Source organism: Pelobates fuscus, chromosome 6, assembly GCF_036172605.1.
Source record: "Pelobates fuscus isolate aPelFus1 chromosome 6, aPelFus1.pri, whole genome shotgun sequence".
NCBI lineage: Eukaryota > Metazoa > Chordata > Amphibia > Anura > Pelobatidae > Pelobates > Pelobates fuscus.
The window spans coordinates 78,216,670-78,236,862 of NC_086322.1; the positions used below are offsets into that span (position 1 = coordinate 78,216,670).

A 20,193-nucleotide genomic window follows, 5' to 3' on the forward strand; every position below is an offset into this window, starting at 1 on the left:
ATGATCCCTTAATAGACTTTCATATACTTTCACAGTCACAGAAGTTACATTCCCAGGTCTGTAATTTCCAGGCAATTCTTGTTAACCCTTTTTGAATAAAGGAACCACATCTACCTTCCCCCAATCTTCCAATACAATTCATCTGTCTATTGATTTTAGTTCTCCTTTTCTGTTTTTGAACTACTACTTAAAAATAGCCCACTTACAAGAGACTACTTGCATGTCTATTCAATTACATTTCTCTCTGTCTCCCTAACCTTGGCTTATTTTCTACTATTCTGGTTCACGCTAAGCCTGACCATTCCAAGATTCAGTAATATGCTTCTATTTCTTTCTGTATCTACCTTAGTTAGACATAACTTAAGTTCAGCATGCTGGTCCTAATAGTGTTGTAACCGGTACATTATATTCATTGTCACAAGATTTTAGAAGTAGTTATAATTATTAGAATACCTTCTTGGAGTTTCCTGTTGTTGGGTATCTTAGAGGTTGAAGAAGCCTTATGTAAAAATCCACAATAAAACAAATTACGAAGGGTTCCAGAGTTAGGGAGATCTGAAAGTTTGTAATCTAAAATTAAAAATAATAATAATAATAATAATAATATTAATAATAAACATGGTAAATATTAAAATATTGAACAAAAACTGATTCCAAATATTCTAATCATGTTAGGTTGCTGAGATCTCTTAGATCTTAGAGGTTGAAGAAGCCTTATGTAAAAATCCACAATAAAACAAATTACGAAGGGTTCCAGAGTTTGGGAGATGTGAAAGTTTGTAATCTAAAATTAAAAATAATAATAATAATAATAATAATAATAATAATATTAATAATAAACATGGTAATTATTAAAATATTGAACAAAAACTGATTCCAAATATTCTAATCATGTTAGGTTGCTGAGATCTCAAGATTTTAAAGAACCTTAAAGAAAACTGGTGTTCTCTAAAGCAATGGCTAAAGTAATTTTAATTAGTCTATTATTTATAAATGTAAAGCACTAAACAGCAACTAATACATGATACATATAGGGGAAATCATATGCAAAAAGCATACTGACTGTGTATTATTATTATTATGTAAAATGAATCTGAATAATTGCATTATAAAATGTTCAGTAAATTATTGAATGTAGACATTTTAAGTTCTAGCGATTATGTGAATATTTATTGGAGCAAGACTTTTATGTAGAGTTTAATGGATATTTCTAAAAATTATATTTATTCATGAAATATTTATTTCCAAATTAGTGATTTATTTTTATTTAATTTGCTTGTGTTTTTGTGTAAATCAAGGTAAAATAGCAACTTTTAATAATATAAGATTTAAAAGTAATGAACATGAAAATAGAGAAAATAAAGGACAGTTTTGAAACTGAATGATGATCAATATTTGCACTGACAGCTTGGCCATTCTCTGTTGCTCAGGCTATAGTTACTGCTTTAGCCAGACAAGAATAGGCAGCAGTGATAAGCTAAGAGCATTAGCTGAGTGCTTTTAGCTTATAACTGCAGCCCATCACTGATATAAATTGATATGGCTAATCAGAATGTAATTGTCTGCATTTGCTTGGGACTTAGAGGCATCTGGGTATCGATACACAACTCCAAACATTGACATGAGGAAGGGTGCTAGAGGACTACATGCACTATAGCCACTTTAATTTGATGAAATGATTATGGTGCATAGTTTGTGCCTTTAAATAAATCAGTTGCATGCACCTTATGTGTCAAAATATGGATTAAATAGTTGATATATGAAACAATAAACTGGCAAGAATTGTTAAAGAACTATGCAAAGCCAATAACATAAGCACGCATACATTTGTAAAACTTTTCTGTTCATAGATAATCTGAAAATCTCTGTTGTGACCTAAACATTGTAATAAAAAAGGTAATTGTTTATTGAAGAAACCCTCAGGTTTGAAAATAAGAGAAGTGCCAATTAGTTATTCATTAAAATATTTTAGTAAATAGTTGGAAACATAGCTTCAAGCCACACTCCAAAACCTTTCAGGTTAGAGAGCCAGGACTGAGTTGCTTTGCTTTCATACCCTAACATACTGTGCGCATGGTCAGTGTCATCACAGGCTTCCATAGACAATGATTTAATGCAATTATTATATTCTATGCGCATCGTGGCAGGCACGGAACATTTGCCTACTTTCCCCAATGGAGGCATGCCTGCTGGATGACATAACTCTAGGAAAAAAGCCAGGGCAGCTGGAGAAAAGGTAAATTATTTGATTAATTTTTTTTTATTATTTATTTAAACGAGAAGGAGGCCTTAAATTAGATGGGTCAATAGGAATACAGTTATGAATTCCTAATGCTACAGTGTTCCTTTAATACCTATTTGTTGATTGGATTGATTCATTTAGAGTGCTATAATGTTCTCAATCAAAGTGTCTCTTGAGTGCTTAAACGACTGTGTAAATCAAGTACATTTACCAAAAAGTCATTACTTGTACTGTCTCTTTCTAATAAAATCCAGCATTTGCAATCTTCCACCTTTTCCTGCTTTATTTTGTTCTACTAAATTGCTTTGTGTATACTAATATCAACACAAACTAAGATAGGTGTCTTTTGTGAAAGTGCATTATCTAAGAAAAAGAAAGATGCAGACCTTATCTGAACCATAAGTAGAGGTTGATCACGTGTCCATAGAAGGTATTTTGCCTCATCTACAGGTGCTTCATACATGGGTATCATTAGATACTTCACTTTTTTAAGATATAATAAAAACTCAACCCATATTTTAGAAATATAACAAATATTAAAAAGTTTTTACTTATATTCCTTTTTTGTTTTTAAACAATTTGAGCAAATGTACCTGAGAATCTGTTATGATGTAAGAACTCCATTTGTAAACGCTGTCCAGCCTCCTTTGCTAAAAGATATGGCGTGCTGTTAATTGTATCGCCTGTTGTACACATGGTATCAGCTCCACTAAACACTAATATCATCGTTTCTAAAATATCAGTAGTAACCACAGATTTGCATAGAGCCTGGAAAAAAATAATAATTTCAATTTAATTCTAGAATAGTCATCTACAGAGAATCAGGTACCAGACGAGAAGAACCACAAATAATATACTCACTCTAGAGTGCACACTGTTATATCTTCCCTCACCTCACCCATTATGACTCTGGATTTGCCTATTTTTTTGTTCTACAGTTGATAACTTATAACTATTCATTATTTTCATTGTTTATAATTTATATGGAATGCCCTTGCTCTCTCTGTTAGACTTTCACCCAATCTCCACTCCTTCAAAAAATCTTTGAAAGCTTACTTCTTTAGGAAAGTATATCAATTAAACTGTTTACAGCTTTACCTCCCCACACCCTGATTATTCTACTGAAACTGTCATCAAAACATTAAAGGGACATTCTAGGCACCCAGACCACTTCATCTCATTTGAGTGGTCTGGGTGCCTTGACCCTCTACCCTTAACCAAGTTTGTCAAAACACTAAACCGCAGTGTTTTGATTAAATTGAAAATCCCACCTCCAGCTGCCTTCTCTTACATAGCCACTAGATGGTGCTTCCGCATCCATAGGAGAGGAAAGGTGAGTTACGACATGCGACGCCCCCACGCACTGTATGAGGACGTCGCACATCACGTGGGTCTAATGCAGCTTCACAAGGGGATTCAATGAATCTCTGCGTGAAGCATGCGAGGGGCGGGGCGCTGCGTTAGATGCGCATGCGCTCTTGCTTCCCAATGATTCCCAATGAGTATGAGCTCATTGGCGGAGGGAAGGAGGGTGGGTCAGCTGATCGGATGACGCGGAAGGGGGAGTAGACGACGGAAGATGGATGTGTGACGCGGCGCTGGAAATAAGGTAAGAATTATAATATTTATTTAAGTTTATATGTCTTGCAAGGGGGGTTACAGAGGTGCAGGGGATGGGTAGAATTTAGTTTGGGAGGAAAATAAGTGGTATTTTCGGTGAGTACAGTTTCCCTTTAAGCCTTCAATGAATACTATCCATGAACCTACTTTTCTACCCTACCTTTACCTTTTGTGTCACAATACCCCACTCCCTCTAGCAGGTAAGCTCATTGAGCAGTGCCATCAATCCCTCTGTTCATGTGTGTCCAACGTGTCTAGTTACAAATACGTACGTGTCTGTTTGTCCACCCATTGTACAGCGCTACGGAACTTGTTGGTGCTTTATAAATAATAATATTAATAATAATAAAAAAACAAAATGGTGCTTTGATAGATATGCATGTCTAAGTCCTGAGAGCTGATAACTTCACCCAACATTGTCTATTTTGTCTATACTCCTCTCTGATCCTATGGTAATGCTTATTGACATGTTATTTCTGGAATATACGTGTTACCTATTTTTTGTATCACTGCACTATAAAAATAAAAAAAAAATAGATAAACTGAGAATATTTTTGAATTTTAACCCAATGGTTTTGATATTATTCTCAGAAACATGCTTTATAGTACTAATAACATCACAGACCATATTTGATATTGTAGGGCTTTTTTTTTTATCTCAGGTCATATCCCACTGAATGAAAAAAAGATAACCACTAAAATATATATGGGACTTGAAGGTGGAAATTTGGGGTATCCACAACTGAACATTTGTGCAGGAAAAAAAAAAGTATTTCTTTTTCAGTTCCATGAATATATTGGAAAGTGGGAAAGAAGAATAATTAAATTAAGTATAATAATGGAAAAGTAAGTGTCAGAAGTGTTCGATTTGTAGATGAACTCAAGATGTCAAGTTGTTCCAAGTTAGCTTTCTAAAGCTATAGTTGCCTCGCTATTGAACAGTGAATATTCCCAAGATTCAGAGGACAGAGTGCATGGTCAGTCAAAAAGAAGACTTCAGTGTTACTGAATTCTATCGGTTGCTGTAAGTCATCAGCCTCCCAAAATGGTCACTTTGATAGTAACCTTAGTATAAGATGTTTTAATATGATTGCTTGAATCTCAATCAATGAAAAAAAAATGAAGGAACAAGGTAGAAACCCCAAATAAGTGAAGGCTATTTTACATCCCATTTTGAGATGCTGCTATTGTGTGAATACTCTGCCAGTATTATTTGCATTCAAGTTCAATCATATATATGAATAATGATTATGGCGTATACTTTTAAGTCAGAGTATAATCAGAAGATAATGAGTTAAACATTGGAGCTGAACATGTGAGACAAGGTCAAACTTTTTTTAGCTGCACCATCAATACAGTAGTTTCATTTATTTGTGGCCATAAAATAATGCCTTCTTTATAAAATGTCATAAAATAAAAAAATGTGCATAAATATTTGACTATAAGTACTGTAAATATTGCTGATTTAAAATAGAAAACATGGATTAATAGACAGTTAAAAAAATTAACAGTAATATTCATTTGCAATTTTTAAGGTAAATTGTTCTAGTTTAGGTATTATGTAAAAGTTTCAGTGTTTTTAGTGTTGAATATTGTCTCTATTATTGCTTAGCTACTGCAACTAAAACAAAGTACACACGGTATTGATCTGAATAGAATGTTCTCTTGCATTTTTAGATAAACAAAGTCATATTCAATTTGTGACTGTTCAACTCAAGACCATCTGCAGCACAAAATATTTTCATTTAGCACCAACCTCATCTAATTGTCCTTGGGAAAGCTTGGGAGAAAATGTTTTTTTATATCTTCCTTCTTTGTATTTGTGTGTAATATATAACCTTCTATGGTTAATATTCGAAGCCTCATGAATCTTAATGTTGCTTCCAGACAAAAGATTCGCCTCCCAGTAGCTGTTGACCTTTGCGTTTCCCACAGTAAGGAAAAGCTAGCATAAAAAATATACAAAAATATTTGTAATTAATTTCTTTGTTACAAACTTCAACATAAGATAAGTAACATAGTTCTATATGGTAAACAGCAGTTTGTAAGAGGACATAAAATTTGACAATAAACAAATACAAAATATGATTTAAGGGACACACCAGACAAGCATTGGTCACCCATTAGTTAAATACATTATTTAGACTGCTTTGTATAACATAAAACTGTTGTGTTTGATCAGGCAGACACTGTTAATGTATATCAGATGGTAAGTAAGTAACAATTTGCTCTTTGCATGAAGGCCTGCACCATACCCTTTACAATGATGCAAGGTTGTTATGGTGCAAAGCAATTCAAACCAAAATTTACTCCATGAAGACCAAATTGCGCATGCCTTTGAACCAGTGATATTTTCTCTGATAGAACTCCATTGTGTGTCACTGCAGTAGAACTGTAAGTGACTGCCCCCACTATTGTGCCAAATGTATGGCATTCTTTGTATTTTAAACTGTATTATTGCATGTTTTATTTGTTTTATGGTTATGCATTCTCACTCTATAATCTCATTATCACAATCCCATTCCCACATGTCCCTCTTCCAAAATGATGGCATACTTCATTTTCTTTGTTCCTTTTACAATGCTGATCTAGAATACACCGCTATGGACCTGACTTATAGGAATTATACGTACATCACTTTATGTCTGTACAAACCAATGCATCAATCTGACATCATCATTTATGCACAAACTGTAAAGGCTGTAAATGTTTTGCATGGCACCCAAACTGTATTCTTCTGTTACTCACTCTGTGCCAATGAATAGACCAGGGCATTTTCAAGTCCTACGCCACTAGCCAAGTTTACTTGTAAACCTCAGGGGTCAATGGCACACTCACTGGGAGTGAATTTCTAATTGCCAGGCCATATTTTTACTCTCCAAATTCTAGTGAGCAAATGGAAATTGTGAGCCCTGACATAGTCTACCTATAGTTATTTCATCACATGCAAAATCTATCTCTTACATATCTGACCTCAAGTTCTAGTTTGTAGAGCACCCAAATAATTATCTTATACCATGCAACAGGCCCGGACTGGCCATCGGGCATACCGGGCAAATGCCCGGTGGGCCACGATGGCCGTGGGGCCGAGGCCGGCAGGGGAGATCACAGGATCTCCCCTGCCAGCCCCTGCAGGGCCAGCGCTATCCGAGCGCCGGCCCTTCTGTGTGTCTCCATGGGCCGGTGGGGAGATCAAAGATCTCCCTCCCCGGCCCACAGGGACTGAGATGCGGCCGCCGGCAGGGGAGGAAGGGAGGCAGGAGACAGACCGGCGGAGCTCTATCCAGCAGCTCCGCCGGGTCCTCTCGCGAGGTCTGAGCGTTGCCGCGGTTACCGGTTACCGCGGCAACGCTCAGATCTCGCGAGAGTGAACTCTAGCCGGCAGGTTAGAATTCACTCTCACCACTGGACCACCAGGGAAGGATTGCAGCACCCTCCATGGCAGCATGGCACCCCACCCACAGGCAGAATGGATCCCCCCCTCCCCTCCCAGGATAAAGGTAAGAAGGGAGGGGGGGATATAACTTTTTTTTTTTTATTATTAATAAAAAAAATATTGAAATTTAAATAAAAAACACACTAACAGCCCCCTCACACACACACACACACACACACACACACACATCACCCCCAGACACACACATCACCCCCAGACACACACAGCACCCAAACACACACAGCACCCCCAGACACACACAGCACCCCCAGACACACATCACACACAGCACCCCCAGACACACATCACACACAGCATCCCCAGACACACATCACACACAGCACCCCCAGACACACACAGCACCCCCAGACACACACAGCACCCCCAGACACACACAGCACCCAGACACACACAGCACCCAGACACACACAGCACCCTGACACACACACAGCACCCAGACACACACAGCGCCCCGACACACACACAGCACCCAGACACACACAGCGCCCCGAGACACACACAGCACCCAGACACACACAGCACCCAGACACACACAGCACCCAGACACACACAGCACCCAGACACACACAGCACCCCCAGACACACACAGCACCCCCAGACACACACAGCACCCCCAGACACACACAGCACCCAGACACACACAGCACCCTGACACACACAGCACCCTGACACACACAGCACCCTGACACACACAGCACCCTGACACACACAGCACCCAGACACACACAGCGCCCCGAGACACACACAGCACCCAGACACACACAGCACCCAGACACACACAGCACCCAGACACACACAGCACCCAGACACACACAGCACCCAGACACACACAGCACCCCCAGACACACACAGCACCCCCAGACACACACAGCACCCAGACACACACAGCACCCAGACACACACAGCACCCAGACACACACAGCACCCAGACACACACAGCACCCAGACACACACAGCACCCAGACACACACAGCACCCAGACACACACAGCACCCAGACACACACAGCACCCTGACACACACAGCACCCTGACACACACAGCACCCTGACACACACAGCACCCAGACACACACAGCACCCAGACACACACAGCACCCAGACACACACAGCACCCCCAGACACACATCACCCCCAGACACACATCACCCCCAGACACACATCACCCCCAGCACCCCCAGACACACACAGCACTCCCAGACACACACAGCACCCCCAGACACACACAACACCCAAACACTCACAGCGCCCCCAGACACTCACAGCGCCCCCAGACACTCACAGCGCCCCCAGACACTCACAGCGCCCCCAGACACACACAGCGCCCCGAGACACACACAGCACCCAGACACACACAGCACCCAGACACACACAGCACCCAGACACACATCACCCCCAGACACACATCACCCCCAGACACACACATCACCCCCAGACACACACATCACCCCCAGACACACATCACCCCCAGACACACATCACACACAGCACCCCCAGACACACACAGCACCCCCAGACACACACAGCACCCAAACACTCACAGCGCACCCAAACACTCACAGCGCACCCAGACACACAGCGCACCCAGACACACAGCGCACCCAGACACACAGCGCACCCAGACACACAGCGCACCCAGACACACAGCGCACCCAGACACACAGCGCACCCAGACACACAGCGCACCCAGACACACAGCGCACCCAGACACACATCACCCCCAGACACACATCACCCCCAGACACACATCACCCCCAGACACACATCACCCCCAGACACACATCACCCCCAGACACACATCACACACAGCACCCCCAGACACACACAGCACCCCCAGACACACACAGCACCCAAACACTCACAGCGCACCCAAACACTCACAGCGCACCCAGACACACAGCGCACCCAGACACACAGCGCACCCAGACACACAGCGCACCCAGACACACAGCGCACCCAGACACACAGCGCACCCAGACACACAGCGCACCCAGACACACAGAGCACCCTCACTCACACACAGCACCCTCACTCACACACAGCACCCTCACTCACACAGCACCCTCACTCACACACAGCACCCTCAGACAGACAGCACCCTCGCTCACACACACACACACACATATATATATATATATACATATATATATATATATATATATATATATATATATATAAAATATATAAAATAACCCTCAGTGAGTTAACAGACAAAGAAAATTAGAAACCTAGAATGTGACGGCAGATAAAAACACCCTCACACACAGCACCCCTCTTACATACACACACACTGCGCCCCTCACACATACAATACGTCCAAACATATATATATATATATATATATATACATATATATATATATACACACACACACACTACAGCACCCCTCACACTGCACCACTACACACATTACGCTCCAGATACACGCTAGATCCCTTACCCTATATGCACTCTTAATCCTCTATACACACACACACACACACAATCTCCTATACACACTAGATCTCCTACACACCCGCTCTACAACCCCTACACACACTACGTCACCTATACACACACACTACAGCCAGTAGGCACACACTCGCTACATCCCCTATAACACTATGCCCCCTATACACACACTCTCTACAGCCCCTAGCCACACATATTACATCACAATCACAAATTAAATTGACCTATTTACACAATACCACACCACACTCTACACACACGCAATCCCACAAGCAGGCTCCAAACACATGCACCATACACTTTCCTGGCCCTTTTGTCCTCTGGTATCCCACTTGTGGAGACACCAGAGACAATTTAAAAGCAAACACAGCGCAAGCATGTTATTAAATTTTCTTGCGCTGCGCAGAACAAATACAGGGCCTTTTTCTAATGCCAGAGCTCTTCAGCGGGGCTCTGCGCATTGAACCAACTTGCTCACTTTGAGAGGGGGCGTGCTTGTCATTAGTGATGACAAAACACACCCTCTATGGCCCCGCCCCCTTCTTAGGGGGCCGCTCTGATTGAAAAATGCCCGGGCCTAATTTTGTTCCCAGTCCGGCCCTGCCATGCAATACCAATATCACATGGAGAAACCTTTTTTTAAAACAGACATCTAGTATCTTGCTAGTAGGTGTCCTTTTATCTAGATCAGGAATGCCCAAAAGGTACCACCCCAGATGGTTTCAAACTACAACTCCCATGATGCTTTGCATGATTTTAGAATGCCTTTAGAACGACAAAGCATCATTGAAGCTGTAGTTTCAAAACAATTGGGGATCTAGCTTTTGTGCACCCCTGATCTAGATGATAGTGTGTTATATCACACACACACAGCACTCATATTCAGCATTTTCATCAGATGTAGCTTCAATCTCTTATGCAATACATATAACACATAAAACACATAAATGAGCATCTATAAATATGACATCACTTGCAGTATCCACATTGTATTTATCAATAATATAATACACATATATTATAAAAGGCACACTTAAACATCCCCAGCACATTAAACAATCAAATGCTGACATAAGCACACGTTATAATAAACAATTGCATGGTGTTCAGCTGGGGTTACATAAAAAAAAACAGTGCTTACTTGTGTATTAAGTAAATCATGTTTACAGTTCTTAAACCATAGAATAATAAAGTATAAACAGATAATCAAATCAACAGAAAATTATAACTGTAGGTAATACATATATTTTAACCCCTTAAGGACCAGGCATCTTTTTACACTTTTGTGGTGTTTGTGTTTAGCTGTAATTTTCCGCTCTCTCATTTACTGTTCCCATACAAATTATATATTGTTTTTTTCAGGACAAAAGGGGCTTTCTTTACATACCATTATTTATATAATCTCATGTAATTTAATTTTTAAAAAATGAAAAAATATGATGAAAAATTGAAAAAAATACATGTTTTTTGACTTTTATGTGAAAAATCTTTTATTCATCTACAAAAGCGAATGAAAAAAACTGCTAAATAGATTCAAAATTTTGTCCCGAGTTTAAAAATACCCAGTGTTTACATGCTTTTTGCTATTTTTTTGCATGTTATAGGGCTATAAGTACAAGTAGGATATTGCGGTTTCAAAACATAAATTTTTAAAATGTACCAATAGTGACATTGTAACACTATTATCTGTCATAAATCTCTGAATAACATCCCACATGTACATATTTTTTTAAAAGTAGACAACCCAGGGTATTCAATATGGGGTATGTCCAGACTTTTTTAGTAGCCAGTTAGTCGCAAACACTGGCCAAAGTTAGCGTTCATATTTGTTTGTGTGTGAAAAAAGTAAAAAACTAAATTGAACGCTAATTTTGGCCAGTGTTTGTGACTAAGTGGTTACTAAAAAAGACTGGACATACCCCATTTGCAATACCTTGGGTTGTCTTCTTTTGCAAATGGTATGCCATCATGGGGGTAATTCTCATTCCTGGGCTACCATACGCTCTCAAAGGCACGTAACCAACCTGGCCATTTTCAATGTAAAAATATTTGACCCATATATTTGACCCTGTAACTTTCAAAAACGCTATAAAACCTGTACATGGGGGGTACTGTTATACTTAGGAGACTTTGCTGAACACAAATATTAGTGTTTCAAAACTGGAAAATGTATCACAACAATTATATCATCAGTAAAAGTGCTGTTTGTGTGTGAAAAATGCAAAAAAAGTCACTTTCACTGACAATATCATCGCTGTGATATGTTTTACTGTTTTGAATCACTAATATTTGTGGTCAGCGAAGTCTCCCGAGTAAAACAGTACCCCCCATGTACAGGTTTTAGGGTGTCGTAGAACGTTACAGGGTAAAATAGCAGTGATAGCAAATTAAATTCTCTATACTTTCGGCCTGGGTTGGCAGGCAGGTCCCTTAAATTGCAATCAATAAAATAACTTCATTATGTAAAAATATTACATAAATACACACGTAGAATTTAAATATATATGCATATTTATATATTTGAAGTCTACGTGTATATTTATATAATTATTTATGTATTTTTTTATATGGACATATGAATAGTTCGTATTCTTTTTATTTATTTATATATACATAGATATATATACAATTTCATTCTAAGTGTATTTTGATATAAATATATATATATTAATATCAAAATACAGTTAGAATAAAATTTCGTATAGATATATAATTTTTTTTTAATTTTGTATTATTATTTTTAATTTTTTTTATTTAATTTAATTTACTTATTATTTGTATTTTATAATAATATATATATACAATATATATAGTTATTATATATATTATATATATACGTGTGTAATTTAATTATAAATGTATTTTTATATTAATATATGTACATATTAATATAAAAATACACTTAGCATGACATTATATATATGATATATAGACATATATTATATAGGTATAATATATGTCTATATATCATATATATATATATATACACATATATAATAATAAAAAATTTTTTATTAACATTGACTTTAACTTTACATTTTTTTAATGATTTTACAGCAGCAGGGAGACTGCCTGTCAGCACAGACAGTCCCCCTGCAGGCAGACACTAGGACACCTATTGTGACCATGTGGTCACCCTGTTGGGCGATCACATGGCCACAGGGGTCCTAATTCGCCATGGGGAGACTGTCTGGGCTGCAGGCAGTCTCCCCACAACGGGAGCACCGCCGATCGCCGCCGGGGGAACGACGGCGATCGGGTAAGTACATTTTAAATTAAGGACGGTTCAGGACCGTCGTTGGTCGGCAATGGGAAAATGCCGATGACGGTCCTGAACCGTCCCGCGTCCTTAAGGGGTTAAAGAAACAGGTGAATATCACAACACAGGTAATATCACCTCTTGAGTTAATGTGTACTTCATACGTAAATTAAAGCATGCATTGAATTGACGATACCTCAACTAGTTCATTGCTCCAGATAGGGGAATCTAGCTTCAAACTGTGCACTTTAGAAATTTTGCTTCCCAGAATACGATGCTGACCTTTAAAAGATGAAAACATAGAGCTTATGTTATTATAGTTATGTTATTGTAATTCATCTTCATAGCATTTATTTTTTATTTAAAAACAAGAATGACCTGTCAGACAATTGATCTCGATATAAAAAAACATTTAGTTTATCCACAAAAACAGTTAGCATTTCATTAACCCCTTAAGGACCAAACTTCTGGAATAAAAGGGAATCATGACATGTCACACATGTCATGTGTCCTTAAGGGGTTAAATATCAATTAGAGAAGTAATTGAAACAACAACAAATGTATTAAGACATTCTTATGATTCCTCTTTTGACCATAGTTTGCATTTCCTCCATATCTCATCAGAGGGACCCTACATTGCCTAAATAAAAAAAAAAAAAAAAAAAAAGTTGATAAAATGTTAAAATCATTATATAATAGATATACCCCCAACTCAATATGCATTTATTTTCATTGGGTGTATAAGTAAATACACAGTGCAAAAGACCTATTGTCTGAAGCATTTGCAAGTCATTCCCTTCTTCCCTAGCCCAGACTTTCTGTGGCTGGCCAATCACAGACTTATCAATGCAATTCAATGAGAAATCTTTGCAAGGCCTGCCTCATGAGTTAAACTACCAGGAAGAAATGAGGAAGTGCTAGGAATCAGTGGTCTAATTGACAAGGGTGCAACAAGGTTAATTTTTAAATGTATAACTAAGAAGTATAGTGCAGAAGGATAAAAAAAGCAAAAAAAAAAAGGAAAGGAAAACAAGGCCACACTTCTTTACAATATAATTCACAAATACTGTAAATTTGTTTACAGGCACTGTCACCTCTCTAATTCAATAGAAGGTATTGCACAATAGATCAATGGCCAGCAGTCATCCAATCTTGGATAAAAACCTCCCACAAAAATACACCAGGGCCCAGGCACCTCCCTGTATTGGACAGTGAAGAAGGGACAGAATTAACTTTGGCAGAGGAATGTGTTTATTAACATTCTGACTTCAGTTCTAGAATAAGAAGTTTGGTTGGTGAGGCTTTATGGGTAACAAGTATACTGATGCATAAATATATGTTTATGTATTACCATGGTAATGCTCATATATATCATATTAGCATAACAGTTAGTCAAAACATACGAATATTAAACGGCTTCAAACATTTGTAGAAATGGTTAATGTGACAGAATGCTGGTACGCCGTCACGTGGTCATCAAGGGCTCCTTTGTATGGGTGGGCTCTGGTGAGGAGCAGCCATTTAGACCACACAGACTTAGACCTAGCCACAACATGGATAGACCAGATGGCGTTGAACCAGAGACTGTGACCACGTGGGAGGGGGTTGGGACTTTCCCCTTTGTGACTCCCTTTACTTAATGCATAATGTTTTCCTGTGTATGCAAAGTAGGTGTTCTGTGATGGTGTGTCCTATTAGTTAATAATGGGCTTAGTGTGATTGGCTGTTGCTTAGGCCCAGTTTTATTGGTTGCTGTTCCAAATCTTTGTGTGTTTACTAATGAGTTTACTTGTATACAAATAGCTGGGTGTGTTTAATAAAAAATAGTTCCTGTTCTACCCTCAAGCTGTGTGTCTGCTGTTTTTGGGGGAGAGGTGTTAGCTGACTGAGTCTTCATGAATGGGCTGACATCTGTGGTTTGGTGATGGGAAGAAGCTGTGCCGGTGTTAGTGCTCAGCCTGGGCACAGGGGACCCGTCACAGTTAACAAACATGGTTTCTTAAATAACTGTATTTTGCTAAGTGTGTTTGTACTTCACTCTTTTGAGATACTCCAAGCACCATGACTTCTTCAGGGATATGAAGTGGTCACAGTGCATGGATTTTCCTTTGAAAAGCTGTACATATGGAGTTTAACCCCTTTGCTGCCAGAGAAAGATCTCCACCTCTAGCTGATTCATAAGGATGTAATTAGCCAGCCATGGTTTTCCCTATTACCAGCATTTGGGACCAGGGTACCCCTGAAATCACAACCTCTACAGCGTTATCTCTAGACTAACCCTTTAATTTGAAATGAGAGTCTTTACAATGTAAACAAGGCTAATTTATTTGTAATACTTTCAATTGCACAACTAACTTTTTTAAGCACAAGGTTAGAATAGAATATGTTTGGAGCAAGCATTTCTATAGACTTCTTTGTTTTCATGGTAGGGAGTACTGCATTAAATATAGGACCATTTGTATTGTTTAAGAATTCGCTTTTGTTTAATGATATATGGAAAAAATGAACTTTTAGAACAACAATGAGTTATGCCACATTGCTGGAGTCAAAGGTGTACAAAAAGTTGAATAAGAAAGATGTCACTGCATGTTTATTGTCAATATGATATAGTTGTGTTTAGGTTTATTTCATTATAAACAATCCATAAGCTGAAAACCATATACCCTGCAGTCTGGAAATGATGACCTTTTGTTGAGTTATAAAGAGAAGAGGCTCACATTTTCCCACCTGGAGTCAATTGCATTAAGTTGTATAAGCATGACCTTTATGTTTTACATTGTGGTATTGTTACTGTTGAAATAATTGAATACCAATAACTGGGATAATAACAATGTATAACTATTTCTCAATACAAACACATTTCAAATACACATAAAGCCCTCTCAAGGAGGGAGGCTTTTGGTCATTTTTCTCAATATAATATATACAGAACAGAAAGTCAACACATTCCTGGAAATGGACATATCATAACACATGTATACAGCACATAGGATTCTGAAGTAGAATGATTTAACTGAGCTGTATATCACAAATCAGGTTAAAGAGGGTAAAGTCATTTGCATCTCAAGAACAGCTCAAGTGTTTCCCTGTAATCGTGGATAAAATCACTTGGGGAATTCTACAATTGCTTAAATTGTTTTAACTATCTGCTAGAGTTGGTTCTGCGTGGGGCTCAAGAAAACCTGACTTTATTTGAGCAGCAAAATTTAATTTAGCTTTGGACTAGTTTATGTTCTTGATTATGCACAATCAATAGTTTATCACAAGGGCTAAACAGAGTAGTGCCAAGGGCAATTTAGGGGATAATTCCTTTTCATCCACAATTATAGCAATTTGTGGCCACTTGCCCAACTTAAGTTAATCATATCTTGTTTCATTTAGATATTGACCACTTAACTCCTTCACAGCTAAGCACGGTTTTGTTTGAAAACATTTATTATGAATACATTTTTCTGAAATATGGGATGCATAGCTATCATATAAACATGGGGTCAAACAGCATTTTGGGTACATATTGTTATTAAACAACACCTAAATTTAATCCTTTAAAACTTACAAATATCTTAGATTTTAATATCTAATTTATTTGTTCATCCTTTACAGAAGAATTTGTTGACATTTTTGGAGAGTATGCAGTATACATTTTCTTGCAATATTTCAGACAGGATTTGAAATATAAACATGAAACAGGCATATTTTTGTCACAAACAGTAAAAATGGCAAAGAATAGATAACATTTTCAGATATCCTGCTTGTATATATGCGTAAGTGACCTGTGGCATTTAATAGCAATGTGTCAGGGTACTCACCTGTGAGACAGACGGCCAGACGTGGTCGCTCTTGGAATTCCCAACAGGGGACTTGAACCGGGGTACTTATCTATCCTAGTCCTGCTCTCTGCCTCTGAGCCACAGCAGCTTTACCAGAGACTTCTGATTCCGGTCTTGTTCACCCTGGCTTGGCTACTACACCAGGGGCTGCACCTTGACTTGGCTGCTTCTCACCTGACTCTGATCTTCATCAGCAGGGTATTTAAACCCAGCCTCGCCCTGTACTCCTTGTCAAGTCTTTGATCTGTGTTCCTGTGTCGTACCAGTGTTCCTGTTTATTCTGCTTCGTATATTTGACCTCGGCTTGTGACTACGTTTATTCTAACCTCTGGCATCCTTTGACCTCGGCTATCCCTCGACTATCCTGCTGGTTCTGTCCTTGCCTGTCCTGCGAATTTGGTACTGCATCCTGCACAGCCCCCGTGCACAGACCCACAGGCCAGGTGAATTCTTACCTGACCACCTCGGCCTGTGGCTATCTGCAAGGGTGAGCGACATATCTGCGCTACAGACTCCCAACTCAGGTAAGACCCTGACAAAAGACTTGACCAATATGGAGTCCGCAGAAATGTGCTCACCCTCACTCCAGCAAGTGTCCAGCCTGGCCCAGATTGTTTCGGAGTTGCAGCAGGAACTTTTTTCTCTTAAAGGCGCAGTACATCCAGCTCCGGAACCCTTTGTCATCATGCCCGACAGATTTGATGGTAACTACACGTCCTTCCAGTCATTCAGGATGGATTGCGAGGTATTGTTCTCTTTAAAGCCTCGAACTTACGCCACGGATTTCATCAGGGTCAGAGCGGCTATCAACCTGTTGTCTGGACGCATTAAAGTTTGGGCTTACCAAATGTTGCAGAGGAAGAGTCCTGTCCTTGTCAGCTGGGAGTCCTTTATTATTGCTTTGGACTCACAGTGCAGGACCACTAAGCCCAAGCCAGCTCCACCTACTAAAAAATCGCGGAGTCTACGTCACCACACCCCGGTGATACCCTCTTATGATCCAGTTCCCAGGAGAACTCCAGAGGTATCCTGTGTTCAACTTGATCCTGAGGAACCTATGCAAATTGGACGTGTCCACTGCAAAGTCACACCGGGGGAGAGGGACCGAAGGAGAAGCCATGGTCTGTGTTTTTACTGTGGAGAAGGTGGACACTTCATCACGCTTTGTCCTGTTCGCCCTCCTAGACCTCCTGCTCCAGAGTCGTCTGCCTTTACTACCAAAGTTGCTTCCTGTATTACCACCACTACTTCCTGCCCACTTGAAAAGGATTTACCTAAGGATTGTGTCATTGCTTCTAATGGCACTACGGTCTGTAAAAAAGACCTGGAAGTGTTCGAAAAAGCACTGCTAGCTGCGAGCACTGTCCCTCCCGAAGTTGTGGAAGTTTTTGTCACCCCTACCCGGAACCTAGACCGATCGTCAGCTGTACCAGAAGCTGGTACTGGGAAATCCCGAGCTAATCAGGGATCCCATACTGAGGACTTTCACTATGGGGACTCAACGGATTCTGAGAGTGACTCTGGTGAGACGGATTATTTCAATGAGGAGCCTACCTGCGCCCAGAGGTCGTTTTTGAAGGGGGAGGTACTGTCAGGGTACTCACCTGTGAGACAGACGGCCAGACGTGGTCGCTCTTGGAATTCCCAACAGGGGACTTGAACCGGGGTACTTATCTATCCTAGTCCTGCTCTCTGCCTCTGAGCCACAGCAGCTTTACCAGAGACTTCTGATTCCGGTCTTGTTCACCCTGGCTTGGCTACTACACCAGGGGCTGCACCTTGACTTGGCTGCTTCTCACCTGACTCTGATCTTCATCAGCAGGGTATTTAAACCCAGCCTCGCCCTGTACTCCTTGTCAAGTCTTTGATCTGTGTTCCTGTGTCGTACCAGTGTTCCTGTTTATTCTGCTTCGTATATTTGACCTCGGCTTGTGACTACGTTTATTCTAACCTCTGGCATCCTTTGACCTCGGCTATCCCTCGACTATCCTGCTGGTTCTGTCCTTGCCTGTCCTGCGAATTTGGTACTGCATCCTGCACAGCCCCCGTGCACAGACCCACAGGCCAGGTGAATTCTTACCTGACCACCTCGGCCTGTGGCTATCTGCAAGGGTGAGCGACATATCTGCGCTACAGACTCCCAACTCAGGTAAGACCCTGACACAATGCAGCTTTGTTAAATAAATGCAAGATATAAAAACAATCTCTGCATGTCAGCATAATGCCTACAAATCATAGTAGAGTTATACTAATTTATTGCAATATATAGGGGGGTTGCAAGATGTAATAACACCTTACACACTGTACATGTTATGCGCTTATTTATACTGACCCTTCTAAATGACTGATTGTTAGAATGTACGCAAAAAAAATCAATTTAAACTTGCTTACAGTGTGGGAGTAGTTTATAGAGTCTGCTATTTCAAGTCTCATTGCTTGCATACAGACAGAATGAACCTTTACTAAAAAAAATATTATCTATAATCTGAACATCAATTCTTGAACAGTTAACCCCTTAAGGACACAGCTTCAAAAGCTTGTCTTGCACTTAAGGACACAAGAAATTTTCACATTTTTTGCTGGATGCGTTCAACTGCAATTTGCATATTATACTGTTTTTTAAAGAACAAAAAGGGCTTAAATTGATGTAACATATACATATATAAATGCTTATTTATTATAAAAAAAATACAAAAAAAATGCCCAAAAATGTAAAAATATTGGGTTTTTTCTTCGGTTTTTGCAATAATAATGTGTGTATAATTTGTGCAGGTTAAGGAAAGTAATTAAAAATAAATTAATTTAGTTGTTCTGATTTACAGAATATATAATGTGTCTAGGATTTTCAGTTTTTTTTTGGTAGTTACAGGTCACAAAACACAAGGAGTAAAATAAACTTTTAATGTGGAGCGATTTTAGAATTTGGTATGTTTGTCTTGTAAGCTTAATAGCCATAAAAGAAAACAAAATTGCCACACAAAAGTATATATTTATATAAAGCAGACATCACAGGCAATTAAACTAACATTATTTTGACACTTTTTACGTAGCCATTTCACCGCCAATCCCTGCTAAATACTGGACTAAAATTTTGTTTTTTGACACACAAAATTATAACAAAGAACTTCTCATGTGTATTTCGTAAAGTTAGTGTGTGCAATTCCTGTAAAAAAACCTAATTTTGTGTTCAGCTACATCTGCTGAGTACAACGATACCCCTATTGTATGTCTTTGGCACTATTTCGTGAAGCTACAGCGCCATATAGGAGACCTGTCCTTTTCGGTATTTACAGTAGAATTTTGAGAGACGGATTTGATGGGCCTATGTTTCAATTTG

General features: G+C 39.4%; 1 protein-coding gene across 1 annotated transcript in view; it reads right to left on the reverse strand.

The window, feature by feature from the left end:
* The window catches only part of ARAP2 (ArfGAP with RhoGAP domain, ankyrin repeat and PH domain 2), a 348,358-nt gene that overhangs the window by 161,900 nt on the left and 166,265 nt on the right, over positions 1 to 20,193 (reverse strand). Inside the window, exons 11-14 of the mRNA XM_063457861.1 lie at positions 13,223 to 13,308; positions 5,619 to 5,807; positions 2,836 to 3,010; positions 454 to 570 (exon numbers count right to left, since the gene is read on the reverse strand). Coding sequence (XP_063313931.1) covers positions 454 to 570; positions 2,836 to 3,010; positions 5,619 to 5,807; positions 13,223 to 13,308 — 567 coding nt within the window. The remainder of the gene's footprint in view (positions 1 to 453; positions 571 to 2,835; positions 3,011 to 5,618; positions 5,808 to 13,222; positions 13,309 to 20,193) is intronic.